The sequence below is a fragment of the Vidua chalybeata genome, chromosome 4, assembly GCF_026979565.1.
Source record: "Vidua chalybeata isolate OUT-0048 chromosome 4, bVidCha1 merged haplotype, whole genome shotgun sequence".
NCBI classification, from domain to species: domain Eukaryota; kingdom Metazoa; phylum Chordata; class Aves; order Passeriformes; family Viduidae; genus Vidua; species Vidua chalybeata.
Genome location: NC_071533.1, coordinates 35,914,189 through 35,938,500, shown reverse-complemented (window position 1 = coordinate 35,938,500; position 24,312 = coordinate 35,914,189). Strand labels below are relative to the sequence as shown.

Below are 24,312 nucleotides of genomic sequence, written 5' to 3'. Positions count from 1 at the left end.
CTTCTAAAAGGCATTTGAACAGAACGTCAGGGAGAAGCAGCAATATGCAAATAAAGCAGTTTTCAGACAATTAAAACTCAAAATTTCAATGAATACAAGAAGATTCAGGAAAGGGTATATTTTAAAAACATTAATGCAAAAAGGCAATGCTTTCAGAGAGGCTGCAGGTTTTAAAGGAAAATTATCCTAGAGAGAATTCAGTTCCTCAACAAACTGTAGAAACCCCTTAGAGCAAGCTCCACTATCTGCTGATCTTTCCTCATAGTCCTTACTACAGCTCCTTTTTCACTTTACACCTTTATCATCACCCATTCTCAGGAAAATATCCACTTTTCCCATGGATATTAATGTGAAGAAAGAGAGGTAAGTATTATTGACTTACTGACGGCAGACTGGGCCACCAGAACCTGTTGGAGCAGAATACAGAATGAAAAAGAAATTTAATTTCTTCTTCTAGGAAGATTTCCAGGAGATATTCTAAAAGGAGCACAGGATCAACAATGATAGGGGGAGGAAAGGAGACCTGGAAAATGGTCGAGGGGTATAAGGATAAAGGATGCAAGCTTCTGCCACGTGTACAGCATATGGCTGAACAGTACACTCTAATATGTGCTACAAAGCTGAAAGAAGCAGGAAGTTACTTTTGAAGTGTTAAATAAAAGCCTACAACAGAATCCATGACAACTGTACTGAACTCACAATTGAATACATCTTTTGAACTGCAGAACAATATATTTCCTTGATATTACTGACAGAATTCATAGGCCAAAATGTGCTGTTCAGCATTCAAGTGTAATATTATAGATCCATTTACATTGAACCAGTTGTGCAAAGGAATTGTTCTTTTGGTATTGTTATTTATGTAATCAGAGCACTAAGAAATCCTAATCAAGGAGCAGAATTTAATTGTGTGTTACTGGAGAAGCACATTAGAGACAGTTCTGGTCCCTAAGAATTCGGAAGCTGCAAGTCAAAGAGGACAAAACACATGTCATTTGCTTATTTATATATTTCTATACACAGAATACAAGAGACCAATGAAGACCATGGATTAACATGGATTAACAGTTGCTTTGCCGTATGTTTTGTCTAACCACAGACAAGATTTTAGAAACTTGACAGCAAAATGGACTCAAAGAGGGATTTTAAAAAAACAGTTTTTGCAGTGCTTTGTAATATGCTGTTTCAATAGGAAAATATTAATAAAATTAATCCAGAGGTACTTGTTTTTAATGGACAACAAAGAAGATGCAGGATAATGAAGAGCAAGAAGTTGGTACAAAAAATTGCTTACGCACAAAAAGGGTAAAGTAAAATATCTTCGGTAACTTTTTTTTACTATTCATAGCTGCAGAAGTAAATTATATGTAAGCTGTCACATATATTGATGGACTAGGACTAGAAAACAAACAGATGTGGTAAGTAAAACACTGTCATTTTTGCAAGTTTTTAAAGCAGCCATTACCTTAATATTCATTAACTGTAGAGAATCTTTATTTTATCCCCGAAGCCCTAATTATTGTGAACCCACACTGTCATCTACATTTTTTTGCAAGACTGCATTCTCTCCCTTTTCAGAAAACGTAATTAAATCTTTAATAAGCCAGTATAAATGTAAAGGATGTGGAAAACATAATATCACCTTATGCATATTTATTAAATTTCTGCAAACCCTAAAGCATTTCTCCCCAAATTAATGGTATGGAAAAAATTGGTTTTAGTCTACCTACCAATTTCTTTTCTTGCAATAATTCTCATCTGTTGTTCTCATGGCAATCTGTTAGTTCTCATGGCAGAGACCATGGTACAAAAGAGCATCTGAATACAGTCTGCAGAACTTGGTATCAACCCCACAGCTGATCACTTCCTTAGGTAATTTATTAAAATAATGCTGTTTTAATCATTGTGTGAAATTAAGCATGAAATCTACCGACCCTCAGCAAGTGGATAGCCTTATTTTCATATGCTTGCACAAAATGTAACATATAATGCAGCTTAAGATCATCGAGGAAGTTACCAATGACATTCTAGTGTTGTTACCACCATATACATATGAATTGTGGTGTTGAGACTGGTGATAGCATAAGGACAACTTCTAAAAGTACTTAATCCAATACAGTTACTTCAGGTAACTGATTAGACCTCTTTGACAAGCAAATATCATAAGACAGATATGACAGATCACTGAACTGAATACTAATGACTGCATGCATGCAAATAATTTTATCCTAAGAACAAACACTACTTTCAAATAATATTAGCATATTTAAGCCATCCAGGGGACAGAGGAGGACAAAACAATGTTCAAATATTCCAAATAATTGAAAACTGCAGTAGTTTTGGAGAAATTACATGAGCTCTAAAAAAAAGAAATTAATCTTAATTCCAACTTTGAGGCTTGTGATGCAAACCCTATAACTGATTGATTAGACATCTGCACACTGTTGATTTCCTCTGGTTGTAGAAAATTTAACAGCTATGAAAGAATGACTTGCATTATTCATCTGGTCTAACTTTGAGATCTACAAATGGCATTTATAATGTCAGCACCAAATTTCAGTGCTGAGCACTCTGATAAAATATTTGGCTAATATTCTAAAAAACTATATCCAGCCAGCTTTCAAATACCCAAAGCCCAGTGATTAACAAGATAGTGGATCTAGTCTATCACTGCAGTGCATGTTTTGTACATCAGCAGTAATATAAGAAATGGTTATCATTACCTATTGATGGTCTATCCCATGCCAGTATGATAAGCATATGCAATAATATAATTGGCTAATTACTTCCCCATTTCTTTGTTCAAAAATTGCCCTCTCCTCATTAGCTTAGAACTGGTACTCATTTTCAAATGGCTGCCATTCTTTCCTCATCCCCCCTCATCACAGTATTCCAGGACAGTTGTGGAGAAGTGACCTTCACACTTTGTTCCCAAGCACACAAAGCAATCAGGTGGGTGAGTACAACATAGAGAAATACTGCACCATTAGTTTTTAATCACAGGAAATAACCCATAAACCTACTTGTCTCTCGCCAAATATCTGATGGAAGATGACCAATATATTAGACTGAAAAAAGACTTCTAGAATCATCTCATTCAAAACAGTCATATGAAATGAGCATCTCTAATCAGTTACTTCAAGAACTAATGAGTATTCACTGCAGCACCACTCCTTTTATCGAGATGTAATATAGTTTCAATTAAATTGATTTTAAAAATCATACATTCTTGATACTTACTGTTTTTACAATTTTAAATGTTGTAGAGGTCGTCCCATTCAACGTTCACCTCAAATAATGGTTAAATTCAGGAGTTTCCGTGGGCTGCTGAGGGCATTGCCCAGTAGAGTTTTTAAAGTCTACAAGGATGGATTTTGCAACTTCTACAGACATCCTCTTCATTATTATTTTTTCCCTTTAATTTCCACTGAAAATTTCCTTCTTCCTGCACCTTCTGGCTGTCTCTGTCATTTCACTATGCAAACTACTAGCTTATGAATAACATTCCTTATGTTTCTTGGAAAAAAACTTCAGAAAAAAAATGAAGAGCTCTGATCTTTCAACAATTCAGAAACTGCATGATTTGCAGATTGACAGTTATCCATAGGAGGGAAGAATCTCTGCTCAAAGCATGTACAATATAAAACTTAAACTATTTAAAAACTGATTAAGTCCTATATGCCATATCAGCTATTTGTGTGCGCAAGAAGAACCAAATGTGTTTATTATAATAGTAACATACAAGTCCAGTTCTACAAATTTAAACCTCTTCTAAGTCAAGTGGGTAATGTCCAATTCAAAGGCCAAATAATCACAGATTTACTCCTAGGTCAATGTTACTTAATTACTCTGTCACAGAAAGCTGAAACTGCATTCACTGTCTAAGACCATCATCAGTAAAAGGTCCAGATATCAACCCAATTATCATTAAAGACGTATGTGCTTCAGTAAGAGAATGGGCTCTTAAGCATCTACAGTAGAGAGGCCAGTTTTTGGTAGAGTCTTAGTGCAGTATACAGTGGGAAAAGGAGAACATTACTCTTAAGAATGCTGACCCACTGTCAAGAACATGTTTCCATACTACACTGATTAAGACGTAAACAAACTCCCTCCATGGAGATGGCAAAAACAACATTGCAATCCAATTTGTGCATGGCAAAATATAGGTCTGATTACATAATAAGTTTGAATATAAATGATTTGGCAGCTTCACTTCATTCAATATTCATGGCTGAGAGAGAGAAAAAAAAATCTACTTCAGGCCAGAAGCAGTTCTTGTAAAAGAACAAATTAACTATGAAGCAAGGTAGCTGTAAAGTCTTTTGAACAGTAACTCTATTCAGTAAGTTCAGAAGTATGCGAAATGGACAACACTACACTAGATAGTAGGAGAGATGAAAAGAATTCGCTTTCCTCGACAGCAAAATACTTGGCAAAAATGAAGATTAATAAAATGACAAGGCATGAACCATAAGCCTTTTCAATCCTCTCTCGATGCAGTTGTAACTACAGATGTAGATTCCTTAACAGCATCATTCTGTAAAGCATGGAAAGAGACATACAAGACCTAGGATTGACAAACTACTCACGACTGAGCATTCCTCATGGAGAGATCCATTTGTGGAAAACATTAGGCTCAGGAAAACCAGAGCTGAAAACAGTGGAATAGTGGAAGATTACAGGTTGGTGAGGAGATAATGCTTCCCCTCTCTGGGTACCTGTTTGCAGATGTTGTTAAGAAAAAAAAAAATACTGGATTAGGTGAACTCAGACTGAATGAGTTAAGCCATTCTAACCCATCTTATATTAAGATCCTAGATGATTAGATGTTATAAAATATTCAAAGCACAAAGTAATTTTAAACCACTGCTCAGAAAGGAATTAAAAAAGAAAATACGTCTTCGGATTATCACAATACGGCACATGGTTTCCTGTTCTGGGAAGAGATACCATCTGAACCATTTTCACGCAACAGAACACAGCAACAGGACAAAAATCCCTTCCATGAGGGCTCCTATCAATAGATGGATAATAAGAGAGGCAACAATTACAGCTTAATGAATGAGAATCATCCCTTTTATATACTACAGCAGAAAGTGGTCATGATGAGATCAGAACCCATTACTAGCCTTATGTATTTCAGGGAACTGCAATAAGGACTGAAGCAGGAAAAACAAATGCATTTGAAAGAGATCATACTTGTTTTGATAACATTTCACACCACGTCATCCCATTTTTCTTCTCCAAGTGTAGCAAAGTATGAAGAATTTATAGAGCTAATTCATACAGCCTAGCTTGAATTTTCAGGGAAGAAATGCAAACTCAAAACCTACAAGTCACAGTGAAGACCTCCAAGCCAAAAGCAATGAACTTAGTAAATCTCAAAGACAAAAGGAGGTCACAGACAAAACGACTCATGCTGTGTCTCTGAGAACTACTACACTTTATGCCATGATTAGTAAAGTCAGGTCCAACAGAATAACAATCTGTGTTGAGTATCTGTAAAACTGAAAGTCCTTTAGTATCTTATGGTTAGAACTAGTAATTGGGTTATCTGAAGGATTTATTCTTGTTACTTTGCAGTGTGTGGAAACACAAGGAAAGCATATGACACTTAAGGATATGCTAACCATCAGAACAGTATGAGTAGGAATTTCCACAGAGAAAACCTGAATCACATGAAATAGCCACTGAGTACTTCCTTCTGCAGTGTGAGTTGCAAGATAACTTTCTAAAACAATGATTTATCAACCTGGGAACAAATGAATGATTGATTCAAGTGCAAGTTTAAAAAGCTAAAAAGCCAAAAAATAAATATTAAAAAAAGGAATTCCTAAATTTCTGTCTTTACTTGCAAGGGGCATAGACCTGGAAGGAAAGCTTCCACAAGGCAAATAACTGAACTAAGAATGAATACAGCATTCAGTCAACTCAGCAATGGGGAGGAACTCAAATAGTGGCTGAAATAGGCTGATGACAACTAGGAGGAAGAAGAAAATAGTACAATCTAGTCTTTCTTGAATGCTGTCAACTGAGCTCATTTGGGTCCTGACAGGATATATTTGTATAAATACCAGCATTAAATGTGCACGTGGTCTATGATTTTAAAATAAATCACACAGATCAGAAGGTAAGAGAAAAGATGAGTACTAAATAATGAAATCAAACCCTTGATTCCTTTCTATATTTGTCTGCAGATGTTATCATGCTTACAGGTGTGCTATCCTCTCCCACTCCAAAGAAATCCAGAGGGTATTACAGGAAAGAATAAAAGAAAAATGTCTAAACAATACAGATCTCTTCAGAGACATCAAAATTTTACTCAACCTACTTTTGCATTTCATTAATTTCTCTCCTTAGAGGAGAGCAAAATCTGACAATCTATCATATTAGAACAACAGATATAAAACAGATTGTGGGAATACTTTTAAAATCCATCTGTACATACCAAAAAGAATAGAATATCGAAAAGAAGGGAAAATTTAAAAATACCAAAATTCTTGAGAAGAATGCTGTAAAAATTGTAGAAAAGATGAAACTAAAGATTATAAGGAAAAATATCTAGATAATCACAGAAGTGTGACACTAAGTCAGAACTATGATGACAAAGAATATACAAAGGAAAACCATCATATGAGGAAAAAGTAGAATCACTGGGAGTTGCAACATGAATAAATAGACTGGAAGAAAAAGAATGTAGTATTACACTGAAGGCAAGAGACATACAATCTAATAGAGGAAATGAGTGTAGGCAGTCTGAAATTTGACTATGAACAGACTAGAGAACAATTTTTGGCAGAAAATACATGCATAACTTTCCTCAGGGCAGCCACAAATGTTCCAGGATGAAGTCTGCTCTCTGAGTTGAGCAGACTTTAAGTTCGCATCAATATATGTGAATATTCTATTTCTAGAGAAAACAGAAAAAGCTAAGATAATAAGAAAAACTAAAAAAAAAAAAATGGAACTAATTATAAGAATCAATCCATACATAAACAAAAAAACCCCACCATCTGGGTTACAGGAAGGAAATAAGGAGACTTTTAGGTTAAACAGAATATGAATGTAGTCACAGGAAGAACAAAATTAACTTTCCCTGCACCAACTTGAGTTTGCAGCTGGTGAATCTGCATTTTATAAAAACCCAGAGGGTTTGGAAAACATGTTATACCTTGAGAAACAAAAGAAAAAAAAAAAAAAACAGGTGGGAAAGGCAAAGAAAAACTGTATTAGAAAATGACTAAAAATGTCGAAAATCTGCAGAATCCCTATCAGAGGAAGGATACAAGATTATAAGAGACAGATCTACTACTATGCTTTTTCTTTTTTGAGCATTATGGCTGGAGTTGTATAAAATTAGAAAAATATGCACCCTTGCATCTACACTTTCTCAAGATCATATCATGCTGGCATTGTCAAAGTTTCAAAAGACACCAGGGAAACCATGTTTTTTTGACCATGTGCAACCATAAATATTTGATGGACTTCTATTATACATTCATTTTGTTCTGCTTTTAGAAAAAATCATAACATGATTTCATACATTTCATAAATTAAGTCTAACAGACTTTTGCAGATTGACAAAACCTATCATGAGCACTTACAGAACTTTTTTCCAAAATTGATTTTACTAAACTTGACACATTATTTGCTACTAAGAAAGGCACAGAGCACATAAAGACCACTTTTTCCAAGAAGTATTGAAAAGAATTTGTGTTGCCATTCCTCAAAAATAACAACAAAAAAGAGAAAAAAAAAGAAAAAGCAATGTATACCCCTTTCTTTGCTATCAAATGGAAAAAGCAAGAAAAAAGAGAAGTACCAACCTTTACAGTTTATAAAATGGGCAAACAACTAAAGAAGTTACACAGGAAACCAGTCATATATCTAACAATTGAATTCAAATACCTAAAGTATGCAGATGACTTCAGCATTAGGGGCAGTCCTATCAATGACTCTATCTCAAGCTGAAAAGGTAAGACAGCAAATTTCTTTCTTCTACAAGAACTTTAGAAAGTAGTACCTTGTTTCATTGCTTCACATGAAATTAATGAAAGCCTGTTGCATCCCGGACTTTGGGTTTAGGTCAGGGTTCTGATGTGTGTTAAGATTCTGTGTACCCCCGTGTATCTCCCATGTTTTCCCCTTTGTATCCCCTGGGTTTCCCCCTCTGCGGTAGCCGGTTCCCGGGTTGCCTTACCATGCAACCCATCCCCCTGTCCCTTCCTGTGGGTCCTTTCCTGCCATTAACCCTCCCCTGTGGCCGCGGTCGCCCCGGCCCCAGTGGCAGCCCCGGCCACGGGCCACGTGCCCCATGCCCGCCCCCCAGCCATGCCACGCCCCGGGACCACCCCAGGCCCCGGTGCCATCCCTGCCGTGCCCCTATTGGCTTCTCCAGACCACGTGACACCCCCCGCTCCACCCCCAATAAAAGCCCCATGCAGCCGGGGCCGTGCGGCCATATTCCCCAATACAGGAACGGGGAGCACACCAATAAAATGCTCTCAGCTCCTGCCGCGGGGAATTTGGTCCTTCCTTCACCGCCTTTATCGAGGTCCCTCGCGCGCGGCGGTAGAAACGGCCGACCCACCTTCCCGGAGCACGCGGTACCCGGGAACAGCAGTGGGACCGGGACTGGAGGAGCCACGGTGCCCCGCCGGGCACAGTGGCTGCTCCGGACCTGGGAGAGACACCACAACGCTGCAAAAGCTCACTTTGGTTTCGAAGTCAACTCTTCCAATTTTTTTTTCTCCAAATATCAGTCAGTCTGCTTTAGGAAACTAACAATAATTATCAAAGACAATCAAAAATATATACAGCACTTGACATGGTTTACAATAGCAACATGATCCAGCCAATTTAATGGACAACCTGCTATCAGACCAGAAAGTGAAGGGTCCAAAGCAAAGCATGGAAATTAATAAAACTCCTACTTCATATTAAAGAAAATTCACATTTTCTCTTCTTGCCAGAAATGACAAATTGTAACACAGAAATGTTCATATGATACAACTATTTAATCACTACAATTTGGATGCAAGTTCAAACTGTTGATTTTTCCTTCTTTCTTTTCAAGATATGAAAAGCCATCCTTTTCCTTTCTTTCTTATGATAAAGCATTTAAGTAAAGAGATTCTACAAGCAATTTTAAAAAGCTAGAAAAGTAGGCAATACAAAAAGTTTTGAAGGCATCACAATTAATTGAGTCTAAGCTTCACTTTCAAAAATTAGGAAACATGTACATTACAGGCACTGCACCTATTTTAATGTATGTTTCAGAGTACTATGTTTCCCAATACTGTCTGCAAACTTTTCATCACAACTCATGGTCATTGTGAGAGAAATCTTCATCTATCCTCACATTATTTCACTGTCATTTGATTGCTAATGATCATTCATAAATTCTTTGCCACCTCTGACATTAACTCTCCATAGTTTTATTATGTCATCCATTCATTGGTCACATTATTGTCACAGTTTCCTAGCAAATTCTGTTTCTCAAGATGCAAAACCACATAAATATGATAGAACCACTAAGTTTAGCATTCTTCCTCATGCCTAGTACCTAAGGATTTTCAAACAACAAAACCTTTAACCTCTCTCAGCCATCTACATGAGGTTCTGGCACACTTGCCATTTACTCATACATTAAGAAACAGAAGTATCACAGTTTCCTGAGCAGGAATTCCTTTAATCAGAATACTACCTTCCCAGTAAGTAGTTCATTAGAACAGAAAGAACATGGCATGGTGCTAAGTTAATTAATGGATTCGATGGTAGAATCCAACAGGAGATAGACAACCTCTAGTGGCAGATAAAGCACTTAATCTTTTTAATATAAAATAATTACTTTGCACTTTTAGAACTATTTCTAAATAGTTTAAGGAAAACTTATTCATAGATACCAGCACATAATTTTTATCTAAATAAAAAAAAAATATCATTAGTAAGACCAAAGGAGAAGTTCATTGTGGAATATTAAATCACGACTGTACAAGCAGTCAGGAAGCTTTAATGCAAAACCTAATGGTTTTAATATGTTAATATGCTATTCCTGTTTAAACACCAATACTAGCACTATTTCCTATGTTGAATATTAAAAATTCAGGTACCTTATATTGAATAACTCAATAAATCACATTGAGGAAACTGAAGGTGAAATTAATGTCTACATTAGAAAAATAAAAATATGATGTGCTTACCAAAATTACATTTCATTCTCATAAAAACATTCTTACACTATCATGAAGTCTATATTTTTACCTTTTGAAATTAGCTTCTAAAATCCACATGAAATTAAATTTCTAATTCTATACATTTTTCATTCTTAGAAAAAGTTGTTATAGTTCTAATGATTGAAACCAGCTAAAATTGTCTCTCTAAGCCCATTTTAAAGCACAAGAGTCAAGATTCAGAGTAAAAATGTGTTTCCTCCAGAACATTTTTACTATCAAAACAGTTCATTAGATTCAGGAAAAGTTCCATTTTCACTCGGGAGAAGTACAGACATCAAATTACTTTTGAAAACAAAGTTGCTGTATCAGCTAATGAACTTGTAATTTTCTCCCTCACAGCCAAACAAGCATGAGTTCTGCATGACAGCACAATGCATTCATTGCTCAAAAAAACTGATGTTGCTATAACTGAACAGCTTCAGCTAGACTTTAGAATCACTTAAGACACATGCCAATAGATGAGTACACTAATACAACCATAACTAGATCACTTTAATATGGTGAGATAAAAAATGCAATGAAAGATTAAAGTTCTATTGCCTATGATTCTACATGTCATCTGCATGTGCAATATATACTTGAATTTACAACCTATCTAACATTGCTCACTTGAGGCTCTTGCAAAATGAACACACCTAAGGGGTCATCATATCTGTCCTAATTTTATGAAGGGGAAAAGGAGGGAAATATTCAGTTGTTACACAGGTGGGGCCATTTTCATCAGTACTGCGCCCTACAGGTGGCTAAAGCGCCAATACTAACATAACATAATGCTAGAGTGGGATGACTTTAAGCTTCATTGCTTCCAGGTGTAGCTCACTTGCTAATACATTATCCACAGTATAAAATTTTTCCACTAAAATTTATCAGCTTTAGTACCTCTCTTCTCATTTATAATTTCATTAAAACAAAGTAAAATAATGTGGTATTTGACCACGTATAGATTAAACCATTATAATCTTGTGCTATACCCTCTTTTGCTTGCTATCTGTAGAAGTAATGAGGTACTTAGATTAATCCACACAGAGGAGTTAATTGAGGAATTTGGATATATAGCAAACAGAAATGGAAACCAGAGTGGGCAATTCTAAAGTTGAACAAGCTTCTCCTGTCTGCAACCAGGTACTTACAAAACATATTTAGATTTTGTGTAATCTCCCCTTGCTTGGATATTACATTCTTGTAATATCCAAATGGCCTGGAATACTGAAAGAAAAATGCATATTTGAGAGCCCTTATGTTCCCACCAAGACCTCTATTACCTTTAAGTATTCCAGGGCTGGCTGTTTGAGCACTGGGTGTAGTGCACTCTATACTTAGTTCTTCAGCCACCTCCGCTGTCACAGAAAGTTACAACTGAGAAGATGATAGCTGCTTAAACAGGGAAAGCAAGTGTACAGAAGTTACCCTGAGAAGCCTTCACTACTTTAAAGTAACCTTGATTTCTTTCATTGCCCTCCCAGCTGGTTTGGCAGGCAGTACTCATGTCCAGATGGTGGACAAGTAAACCTACTTGAACAGATTGTATTACAATGTTTTACACTGAACAGTTATTGGATTAAATGTATAAATAGCTATGGGAACCCAGGACTTTCCTCTTTCAAATGATCATCATTCAGCTAGAAAATTATCTTCTCTCTTGTCACTCCTCTGTGGCCCAGTGAATTCTGCAACATTCTCCAAAACTCTGTCTCGGTGTAAGAGGACAGTTCAGAGTGCAAACAATGCTCTAGAGGGGGAAAACAATTGATATACTTCAGAGCAGGAACTTTTTGAATTAATACAATAATGAAGATCATCTTACGAGGATACAAGCACCCAAAGGAACAGACAGGCAAGTGTTCAGGGTACTTTATGTGAAGCAGCATAAAATTTCCCAGAAATCAAATTAATATCAACTGCTCCCACTGTATCAGTTTCCCAGACATGCTTTAACCATAATTCTACTGTGGAAGAGGCTGAGATGTCACATTTAATTGAAAATTTAACTCCTATTGTGAATGTTACAAGTTCATAGCACAGAATGACTTAAGGAAACTTAGTTTCTGTGCACAGAGTGGGCTAAAATACAAGATGTCAAATCAGACAAGGACAGTCCTTTATGAGCTAAAGTAGAACTTCCGGTAACTTTTAAAGAAATTGCATTATGTTAGCAGCCTCACAAACCAATATGCAGTTACCTGAGGGCATTTTAGTTTAAAGTTTTACTCTGAAAGCTACATTCTCCATGAAGTCTGGTTAAAGCACTTTGATCATTTATAGTATCTAGAGTTACAGGACAAAAACCCACACATGTCAACACCAAGGCAAATGCTATTTCATCTCGACCAGAGCAAACCAATGTGTGTACATATATGTTTGTGCATATACATACACACACCCCCACATCTCCATTGACTGATTTATTCAGCTTACAAGAAACAAAAAAATGAAAAAGCTTACAATGCATTTGAAGTGGAAAATAATTAGCAATGTCCCTGACAGACTACAGGGAGAAATGTTCAGATCCCTTGAACGTGCAAAATAGAGCTTAAAGAGTAACCAGGAAATTAGGTGAAAGAATGTAGATGTAGACAGTAGATTGTAAACATAGCTGGAAACAGTGCATAAACAGATAATGAGGAACCTAAGTGGTTTTGTGGCAGTTATGTAACAAAAAAAAACCAGTGCATGCCCTAAAAGAAGTTCAAGCCAAGGTCCCTTAAAATTTTGGGGGCTCTCAGTGAATACAACCACCTTTAGATGATCCTCTAAGACCATAAAAAGACTTCCAGTAAGGAGCAAAGCCATGTAAATTCATTCTAGGAGAAGTGATGTTTATGTATTAGCTTGGAAGTATGTTCTAGTGGCTATGGTGTTGTAGTGACCATATGACTACAGTCATGATGGAATAAATACCCCGTTGTAAAATTTCATGATACACATTCAGTAAGAAGAAAAATCCTGTGAATGTGTGCAGCACTGTAATAAAGAATGCCTGATTTCTAATACTTCAAATTGTGATAGAAAGATTATTCTCTGGCTGATTTCAGTATCACCCCAAACCAAAAAAGCATAAAGGAAATAAAAAACAATTATAATATCTATAGTCTGTCTAAGAGATATCAATAACTTTATTTTTTCTTCTAAAAAATTACTCACTAAAGAAGTTAGTGCATTGCTACCTATAACTAATAGAGATTTGAAAAAAACATTAGAAAAGAGCTTCTAGTCATACCTAGCTTAGAAGAAAAAGTATGCCACAACAGAAAGAAAACGTTTACACAATAACTTCAGCATTAATGCACCATTTGTGTCCTTTTCATAATAATTCCTGTCTCATCTACTCAATATGCTGTCACATTGTCACTAACTGAATCCACCAGACAAGTAAGAGGCGTAACAGTCGTACATCTTCAATTTCGGACTGAACTTCCTGGGACTGGAATTCTTGAAGTTCCTACGAAATTCCTGCCATTCACTTTCCATTTCAATTGAAGCTTTAGTAGAAATCAGGCATAGAACAGAAAAATGGAAAAAGTTTCCATTGAAATGTTTTAGAGCTGAGCCATCAGCTATCAAGAGTACAAACCATGGCTAAAATATTTAGAAGTGTGATGCAAAAATAATGTAGAATTCAGAAAACTTTCCACTACTAGTTTCTACTCTCTAACAGATTTCAGAAGGATTTAAGGACACTTACTTCTGAGTACATTTGATCATTGAACTTGGCTTCATGGTTTTTATTTTCCCATACAGATTTTTTTCTATCCTTCAGCCCAATGATTTTAAAAAATCCTGCTTTATCAAAGAAGTTAACTTCAGCAAGTTCCCTTTATTTTGATGAACCAAGTTCATCAACCACAGGCATCTGCAACACAGTAATTCTACATCACATCCAACTTTTAATTAGCACAGACGTAGCAGTAATGGAAGAGAAAGAATTCTCAATGATCTCTAGGCCTCTGAACATGCCCTACACTTTAACATGCCAGACTTGGCCGTGAGATCCAGCTATAGCCCCACTTAAGAGTCAGATAAAGAACGAGGCAAGTGCATTAATTCCCCCTGGCATCATCTGAAAATACCTGACATCTGAAGACATCCTGCTAAAAGGTATCACAAAAGATTCACTTGAAAACAAAAACCACTTATTGCTGTGTGAGTTTGTGCACTCTTCTAAATTTCAGCGTTTGACTCCAGTAGGGGGAAGTGCATTCAATATCATCTTCACCCATATGGAAGTATTCAGGTCTCATACCTCAAAATCCCTGAAACCTATCCTATAAACCATAATCAACAGCCATGCTTTTACCATCTCACATAATCTGAACAGAAACCAGAATACATACCACCTTAAACACATCACCTTAAGTACATCACCATGTGATGAAAGAAAAAGCAAACACTAATCAACTTATTATATTATTATTTCTTAATTGTTATTATTGTTAAGGACCATGTACATAATCATCACTGAAGAATCAGTATATGTCATCATCACTACCTTCTCCTCCTGTAGCTGAAGAGCACACAATACTTTACTAGTATATATTCTGAATAGTACAGCTTTTACAGTTTTGACTTTAGCATCCAAATTCTGGAGAATTATAAGATTTCAGAAACATCCTTTTGCACTTTGTATTCCCTCGTTCAAGATCACCAACTACAAAGAGTGCTGGTACTGTGACCTATGATGAGGTGCTCTACTGTTAATTCAACTGCTCTACAATTCCCTCACCTAATTGTAGCTTGAATTCCTCTCCTTGGAAAGACACCTAAACATATGCAGATACAGCTAATTTATTCCTTCACTGTATGCAGTCCTAGCCCTGTAACTCCTAGGATATCTAGAAGAGCATTACCTGAGTCAGTCAAAACAGACACAGGTATTCTATTTGTATTCAAATACCTTTTTTATCTTGTTAGATAACCTTGAAAAAAACAAAGTAGAGAAAGGAACTATGTCTCAAAAAACTCTGTCTGCTCAGCTTTCTCACTCCCTATATTAATCTCCCATGCAGAATCTGAATCTCTAGCTACGTCTCTTATAAAAAGGCAAAGATTCACACTAAAATACTTTAATAGGATTAAAAAGAAAAATAATTTTAAGATTCATATTTTTAGTGCATCAGTACTCCAGTACTTACTTTAATCTAGTAATTATGGATTAAATTAGTAATCTAGTAATTATGGATTACTACCAAAAATAGAAGATGGTCATATGCACTTGATAAATAAGAGAAGTAAAAAGAACAAAATATTTTAAGTAACAATTTGAACCACCAAAGCAAACAAAGACAAAGCAGCTACAATTACCAACAAAAGTTTAAGCAGTAACAACCAAAAAACACCTCTCCTACTTTATTGTTAAAATAACCATATTCCTCAGCCTAGTGCAGAAAAACTACTGCAATATAACAATTCATTATACTAAACAGACTCTTGCAGGACAGCAAAGTCTTGAGTTAAAGGCCTAACTTTAGATTCAGAATGTACCCAGCCACTAACAAGATCTGAGAAACAAAATGTGTGAAAAAGCCTGAACGTGTATGTATGACCTGAAAATATGAAAATATAAAGGGAATTAGCTAATTAATTAACTGAACAACTGTCAATTATTTTTCACGGAAAACAGGCTAAGTATCAAAAGACTTCACAAAACAATCAAGTTGACAAAAATGCCTAGTAAAAATTATTTTAAAAGCCCTATAAATGAACCTTAAACTATAAATGGGAATTTTACAGTATTACCTAAACTTTTGCTTGACAAGCTCAAAAATCTGCATTGAAGAGATATTTACATGGCTCAGACATGAATGCATACACAGTGAAATCTCATAAAGCTGAACAGAAATGTCGATATCCAAGATTCAGTAGACTGTCATAATTGGCCTTTTTAAGGCAATTGGCTAACAAAAGCAGTTGAACATGCTAGGTTTTAATAGTAGAGAAGACAGCAATAGTGATTTGAAACTATGAAAAAGCTGAAGTAAAAGCAAAGTAGAAAACGGTTTCTATCCTTCAAGCAGCAGATGCTACAGCCTATAACCTTGAGCAGCTCTGTGGGCTCAAAATGTCATTCCAGAGGGACTGAATAACTGTAATTACCATTTCTGTTATGAACTTGATATACAAAATGTTCTATGCAACACAGCTAAACTCTGCTAAGCTTAATGACCAGTTCATCTGAAATTCAAAAATTAGTTGCTTTAGATTCAGCAGCAAAGGATAAGAAAAATTAACGGAATGGCATAGTTAGGCTAAGGACTGCAACTCCTTAAGAAGAGATTATGAACTTGGGGTATTCCAGAATGGTATTATCAAATACAATCATCAGAAGAAAGTAAAATCCTAATAGCAAATCCTATTAGGTGGGAGAATAGTCTGTCCAGAGAAATGCTTCAAGTCCTGCCACTACTTCAGTACTCAGGAAGAAGAGTGTTTTCATGAAGAAGCCTGCAAAAGCAAGGGTACAAATCTTTTCCATGTCACAGGACTATTTTTTGTAACCAAATTATTGCCAGGCCTTTTTTTGCATTTTGTTAGAAGCAATCCACTCAATGCACATATAGATTTGTTTATCCACCTTAGAATATGAAGGACTTGTGATAATCACACATAAAAAGATGAGTTTCCCTGTCTGAAATGTAGATTTCAGGTTCACTATAAAATATTTTCCATTTGGTTAATGGCAATACCTCACTACTGAAAGTTGTAAAAAATGAAAAAAAAAAAAAAAACTATTACATTTTATACAAACAATGAAGATATTATTATATATTTTTATAAAACCTCATAGCATTAGATATAAAGAAAATAATGTTTTTTTGCAATTTTAGCTACTCTATTCAGTAGATTTACTAGAGCAAGAGAACAAGGCCTAAACCAAATACCATGTAAAGGCCTTTCTTTAGTTCTGACCATTATCTTAGCCAATAAAATGTGACCTTGAAAACACTTCTAAAAATTAAGAGAATAAATCTGAAGACCCAAACCAATATCCAAAAACCCCAATGCTTTCCCATTCTAATTTTAGTGACTGATTTTTCCAGAGCATGTAGACCTCAAGCAGATACAATCTGTATTTTCCATGTGGTTGCACAGGATGTGCTATATAAATGGTTATAGAACGGAACAGGGGAAAAGATCAATTACGCCACTGATCTGTCTTATGATAGCAAGGATGCCAAACAGAGACATCTGGGACAGAAAAGTTTCCGTAATCCAATCACAAAATGCTACTGGGCTGCTACAAGTATCCTTTATTTCACTTATTGTATGCAGTCACTCAAGTTTTCTACACAGACTGGTCAAAGGCAGAACTGCTAGTCAATTTTGTCAAGTTTTTGCCAAACTTTAGTTAATTAGAAATAAAGGAGAGAGGGATATAGATGTTTTATGGGGTTGTAAAAAAATAGTAGAAAACAAGGAATTCTTGCAAGCATTTTTTTTTTCCTCTATATTTTCCCCATTCTTTTTAGGTCAGAGTAGAGAAAAACACCAGAATTGCATTTAATGAATTTTATAGTCTCAGGCATGGCTTAGAACTGCTATTTCAATTCAAACTGAGAACTTATTTTAAAGCATTGTTTTAAAAAAAGCCTCTCTCTACTGCAACAACAGTTAAAATGTCCAATTACATAAATGCATACAAAATCTCCACTTAAAATAAATCTTTAAAATGGTTTGAAGGCAAACCATTAGATTTCCCTCCACAGATTCAACCTTTGCCACACCTCAATTTTTAATAAAGTTTTTAAAGAGAAGTCTGTAATTGGTTTAACTGCCAAACACTTTCATGCATCCTGTGTCAAAAGCAAAAACGTGCAGTATTCCAGTCTGAAGACCAAACCCAAAATTTTTACAATTACAAGATGAAGAAGGCTTTATATTCAAGTTTAATTTTAAACAGAACTTCAGCAGACCAAGAGAAGAAACTTAAGTTTCAATTATCACTGTTTTTTAAATACTATCAGAGATCTTGAAAAATGAAGAATTTATTTCTTGAACTATATGTGAAATTGAATATATGCTAAACACTCTCCATTCATTATAAACCTTTTTTTCTCTTTTCTTTTTCTCTGCTTGCTCTACCACGTTTCCTAATGTTTCTTTCAATTAAATACATATGCAGAACACTGAACAGAAGAAGAGAATGTTACAGATCATTGAAAACAGCACCAAGAGATAGAGTAAGAAACTAAGTAGTATTCTTTCAATTTTGGAGCAAGACCAAGGACAGCAGGCTTTGCTGCCTCTAGCTCTGAACAGGTGAGAATTGCTACCTTTATGGTGAACCACTATCAGAAATTAGATGGGAAAGACATTTTAAAGTGGAAGATGCCATTCTGGCTGCAACATGGTAATAATCTATAACTGCAAATAAACACAACAGGCTCACTATGAAACCCTAAAGGAAAATCAAAACACATGGTGCAGAAACAAGGGGATAGGCCCAATCTATCCCAGTTAATTTCAAATAAAACAAGAAAGTATGATCGGGACTGAAGATTCTATTGGAAAAATTATCATATTTAGTACTTTAAGCCTTAAAAATAATTAAATTCTATTTAATTGAAAAATAACAATCAAACAAACAATAACCTGTTCTTTATGGACGTGATGAGGACAAGAATTAACAGGTGCAAAAATGTAGGCCTTGAACACACAGAAATTTAGGTTAGATCTTTAGGGGGAAAGTAAAAGCCATAAGTTGTAGATTCACCATCACTAAAGACTTCTGTGGGCACATCACATACATATTTGTCAAGAATAATAAAAGTATGGCTGAGCTTTGTGATAAACTATCAATTAGATTGCCCTTCCTATCTCCCACAGTTTCTCACAACTGCCATAACTTCTACACTCAGCTGGGGAAATGAGACAGAGAGAAAAAGTTAAAGAACTATTATAAATATATGAGTCTTGAAATCTTTTAAAACTAATCAGGGCAAAGTAAGATATCACAGAAGCTTGCCCTTCAATTTTTTATATGCGTTCAGCATCTTTTTTAGTAGACTCAAGCTCAACAAAGTACTTCTACCTGAAGAAAGCTTATATCTAAACAGATATCTTCCCTGTGTCAGATTTAGCAGTAATGACAAACTACCTGCAGAAAAACAGTTACTCCAATTGCCTATCAGTGGTTTAACTAAGCTTCTGAACCACCCACCTGAAAGCTCAAAAATAAACATTATCCTCTATGAGAAATGCTTTTAATATTTCAAACCCAATGTTCTCTTTCTATGTGTTTCAGTCACAAAAAAAATCTATAACAGAAAGCCAATTATTATATTTCAAAGTGGATTACTCTGATTCCTTTAATTTTTTAATAGTTTAACCAACCTCAAATTTGTATAAGATATATAAAAAACATTGCAAGGACTGGGAAAAGAGAATTCATGTATGTTAATGCAATTATATTGTCTCAAATTCTTTGGAAAGAGTCAATTATTATTTGTCTTATTATTCATACAGTGTCCAAGAGAATAGTCCTTCTCCAGTGTCTTGCTGCTACTTCACAATCAAGAACTTTTTTTTACTTCACTGTAAATAAAGGTACTCTTTAGCACCCAAATTCGAATCATAAAAGCAGGCTTTTCAAATCTAGTTAGCTTCTAAGTGTGAGCTATGGGGGAAAATAGCAGTGTTGTTCTTCATCTCATTTTCAAATCAGACATTCCAGTTTTCTATTTATCTCCTCATTTATGAAGGCTGTCATGAATGTCCATAATATGGAAAAGGTGCAGCAAGATTAAAGCAAAACAACAGGAATGTTTGTGTGTTTATAAATTCATGAAGTCATTCTAAAAATAGCTTCCATTAAACCAGGTGACTAATAATCTAATTCAAATCTATTTCCAAACAGCTCTTTAAATTCTTGCAGATTTAATCAAATTTAAAACCTACCTTAGCACTTCTCAGTAATCTGGCAGAGAAGACAGTTTCTTTAGTTATCATTAAGAATATTTTACTGTTTAGGACTATGTGTTTTAGCAATTTAAGGACTTGCATATATTCTAAATACAGTTTTAATGTAGTATTTCATAACCAACACAGAAATTTATAACAATGTTTTCCAGTTTCCCTGGTTATTTTCTCTGCTAGCATCAAGTCCTTCAGAAACATCTAATATCTTAACTCGGTCCTCTTCTTCCTCTTCCAGGCTCATATAACTGATCCAGACACCTCCAATCATTCAGACTTTATGCATACTTTTCTACATAGTCAACACTTAAAAAGATAAATTAATAAAAAAATAAAATCAATGTCTTCACCAAGAATACTTTCCTTCCTTAAGCGATGCTGTTGAGCAGGACGGGAACAAAGAACTCTAGATCAGAAGGCTAAGAAAATGAACTCTCTCTTTTATTTCAAATATACCACTCTATATATAGAGAACATCGAGAAGACTAATTTCATTGGTCTTAGAGTAAAAACATGTCACACCATTGGTGGGCAGTGAATGACGCACAGAGGCAGAGCATATCTATAAACAATGTGAATAACAAGATAGATTAAAGAATTATTTACATTCTTTCCCAACTGTTTCCCAGGCTCTTGCCCGGTTAGAAAACCTTTCTCTTTCTCTCTGAGCTGAGAATATCCACACTTAAGATTTAACTCCAACATCTCAAGTTCTTGTACTTTTGAAGTACTTTTCAAGTAATCAAGTTTTTTATTAAAAATTTGTTTGGGAAAGCAGTTTCTTCTCTCTAGTCCTTTACCTCTCTTTCTGGACAACCATGTCAACAAATACACACACAAAGCACAGAGAAAACAGGAAACTGAGATGTGAGTTGATTTTATCTAATGAGATACACATTTTAACCCCACTACATTAGCTTTTCTCTTGCAGTGTTCACTTTGAAACAATTCAGTGTGTGTTCAACCATTTCTCCAACTTCCAAAAAAACAGCTGTGTCAATCTTACCAGTCTTTGTAGAACATCTTCAGTTCACTTTACACATTTAACTTCCATCACCTTTACCTGTTACCACTGTGCTTATGGACAGTGGTGTGAAAAGCAACATCCCACAGCACAAGATCCTGCACTCTTTAAATTCACATAATTTTCCTAAGAACAGTTTTAAAACATTATTTCCAAACTACTTACTGTAAGTACAAGTTTCATTTCTCACATACAGATGTTTTCCTTATTATACATATTAGGTAAACTATTACAGCTTTTAACATGAAGGTTATAGGGCAAGAAGAGTCAGACTTTAGCTCTAACATATACTACACAGAACCATACAATGTATAAAAGCCCAGGAAAAAAACAAGTTACACTTTATTTTAAGCTTGCATTTAAAGTGAAGCAAGAACTTACAATATTGTAATAGTTTCTATAAAGATGCAGTCATAGATACGCTATGTCTACATAAAGCCAAGGGTTTGTCTGTATGAGCAGTCCATTGCGTTAAGAGCAAAATATTACACAGGAATGAAAAATGACAGCAAAAAGATCCAGAAGACTGGGATATGTTAATTTAAATCATTTAAAAAGGAGAACACTGAATAACAAGTTTTACAGAGGAGAAATACCTGCTTCAATCGTAATACCAAACAGGTGGACAAACAAACAAGCATTTCCATCCTTTTATGTACCACCTCCACAGCAGGATTGGGAAACTTTCGAAAATGCAGTTGTACACATCCATTTTAATTTGCTGTTATTTACTTGTTAGGAAAAGGATCTCACTTAAAAGAAAGATTATTTCAGCTATCTTGGTAGCACAGCTGGCACTCCACATGATAGTGTCAACAAAAGTTGTAGTGCCAGCACATCGCAGCAAGAGAGAATCAAGTGTCAAACATTAAACACGTTTTATTAAGAAAACCTAATAAGTTAAAGTTTTGAAAAGAAGTTAATTATAGCAGCAGAAGGGCAACACGTTTACTGCTTACTCATTCTAGAAAGAGTGGAAAAGGCAATGAATGCCTAGAGTGAAGGTGGTCATTTTACACAACGACACCCAAGGGATTTATTTCAATGATCAGATTACTTATCTTGGTAAGACCAGAGTCACACCATTACTTAGATATTTAAATAAGAATTTTACATACTAACTTTGGCCTTGTAAAATCATAGGATATTATGAGTTGGAAGAAACATTGAGTCCAACTCCCAGCTCCACACAGGGCAATCTAAAAGCCAAACAATATGCACAAAAACATTGTCCATACGGCTCCTGAACACCTACAGGCTTGGGGCAATGACCACTTCCCCAGGTACCTTGTTGTGTGCCCAACCACTTTCTCAGTTAGGATCTCTTTCCTAAGATCACATCTGAACTCCCTCTGAAGTAGATTTAAGTCATTCCTTCTACTCTTGTCACTGGACACCAGCGGGAAAACATCCCTGTTGTTTTACATCTTTGGCCTATAAGCCTTAATAACCTATATAGTTCTTTAAAGAAAAACAAAAGAAGCAAAACCCAAAAATTTTGACCATTGTTCTCCTTGTCTGAGCTGCCAGTTCAGAGAAAAATCAGCTATAACAACTGTTCCTTCCTTCTCCTCCACCATCACAAAACACAAGTCCTCCCCACAACACCAACAGATGTCAAAAAAAAAAAAAAAAACGACAAAACGCTACAGTTTGGTTAAAAGCTCCTCCCATAAATGAAGTTATAGGGACACTGTAAAGAGGCACTACTGGGTGGCCTAGCATTTGGTATGCAAAAGCCTGGCCTGAAATCTAGGGCAACCTAGGAAGAGAAGTGTAGGCAGCTCTAGCAGCATTGAAATCTGGAAAAAGCAAGTATGTACACTACACATTTTTGCACACTTCCGTATTTAAATACTGAAGTTGCTGAAGATAAGCTGTTGATACGAATCTGAATTAAAACTACTCCTTCTTCCACGTCTCTCTTACCCAAAGGACACCTCGAAGATAGTACCATCACCTACACCTGCACCCACACACACCTGCTGCCATCGCTTTGATGCTAGTTATTAACGCTGGGCTAATTTCGCTCCGTTGGCACCGCAAACACGGGTTTAACTTCCATCTCCCGCGGGCTCCTCGCCCCGCTTGGCTGCCAAGGCTCCCAGGCCCACAGATGCAGACGGCAGCCCAGCCCTGCCCGGCGCAGGAGAGCGGCCCGTGCCCCTCTGTGCTCAGAACCTGTCATTTCAAGGCCCACGACAGCGCACGGCGCGGGCCTGGGCACGGACAGCACGCCGGGGACCGCGACCCCGGCGCTGCGCCCTGCGCTGCCGCTGCCCTGGAGACGGCGCCGCCGCCGGCCATCACCTCCCGAGCAGGGCAGGGGGCACCGCCTGCCCGGCGCCCCCCGCCCCGCCGGTGCCCCGCTCGGGGCTGCGGACGGAGGGAAGCCGGCGGAGCACGGGGGAGGCCAGGCGGGGGACGCCGGGCGGATGGGGACACGGGGACACGGGGACTCCGGAGAGGGAGGCAGCGCGACAGGGCACCCCCGGCCGGGCGAGATGGCGAAAGAAGCGAACGTCTCTACCTCCTTCTTTTTCTGTCCTCCCCCGAGCTGTCCGCAGAGGAGGAGCAGGAGCAGCAGCAGCAGGGGGAGGCAGCCCCCGGCCGGCAGGTGCGGCAGCCGCCGCGCTGCCCCGGCACCCAGCGCCATGTTCCGCCCCCGCCGGCGGCACCTGCCGCACCGCCACGCTGAGCCGGCCCGCGGCCGGCCAATCGCAGCGCCCGGCGGCGCGGCGCCGCCTGGGAAATGTAGTTCTGCGGGGACTGCGGGGCAGGGTCGCGCTCGGCTCTGCGCGGGTGCCGCGGGCTCCGCTGGGGCTCCGCCCGCCGGGGGCGCTCGGCCCGCCCGGGCTCACGGCTTCACCGCTGCTCCCGGCTGCCTGCAGCGCACCGTGCAATCCTGGATCGAGACTGTAAAACAGGACAGGACAAAACACCAAAAAAAACCCACCAAAAACCGACCCAAACTATAAAGATTTCTTTCTTATACGTTTATGCGCATACACTTTTCAGATTTCATGATGCACACGCAAAGCCATCTTTGCAGAAAATAATATTAATGCAATATGCTGATACAATTAATTAGAATTTAATTCCCAGAGCATTAACTGTGCAGCTCTAAATTGATATTCTGATTCA

General features: G+C 37.0%; 1 protein-coding gene across 2 annotated transcripts in view; it reads right to left on the bottom strand.

The window, feature by feature from the left end:
• TUSC3 (tumor suppressor candidate 3) overlaps positions 1-23,872 on the bottom strand; it is a 113,388-nt gene extending 89,516 nt beyond the window's left edge. The window contains exon 1 of one of the 2 annotated variants that reach the window (XM_053941278.1): positions 23,699-23,872. In XM_053941278.1, the coding sequence (XP_053797253.1) occupies positions 23,699-23,824 (126 nt within the window). In that variant the 5' untranslated portion in view covers positions 23,825-23,872. The remainder of the gene's footprint in view (positions 1-23,698) is intronic. The other variant, XM_053941277.1, reaches the window with a different exon arrangement.
• Between the last annotated feature and the right edge of the window lie 440 nt (positions 23,873-24,312).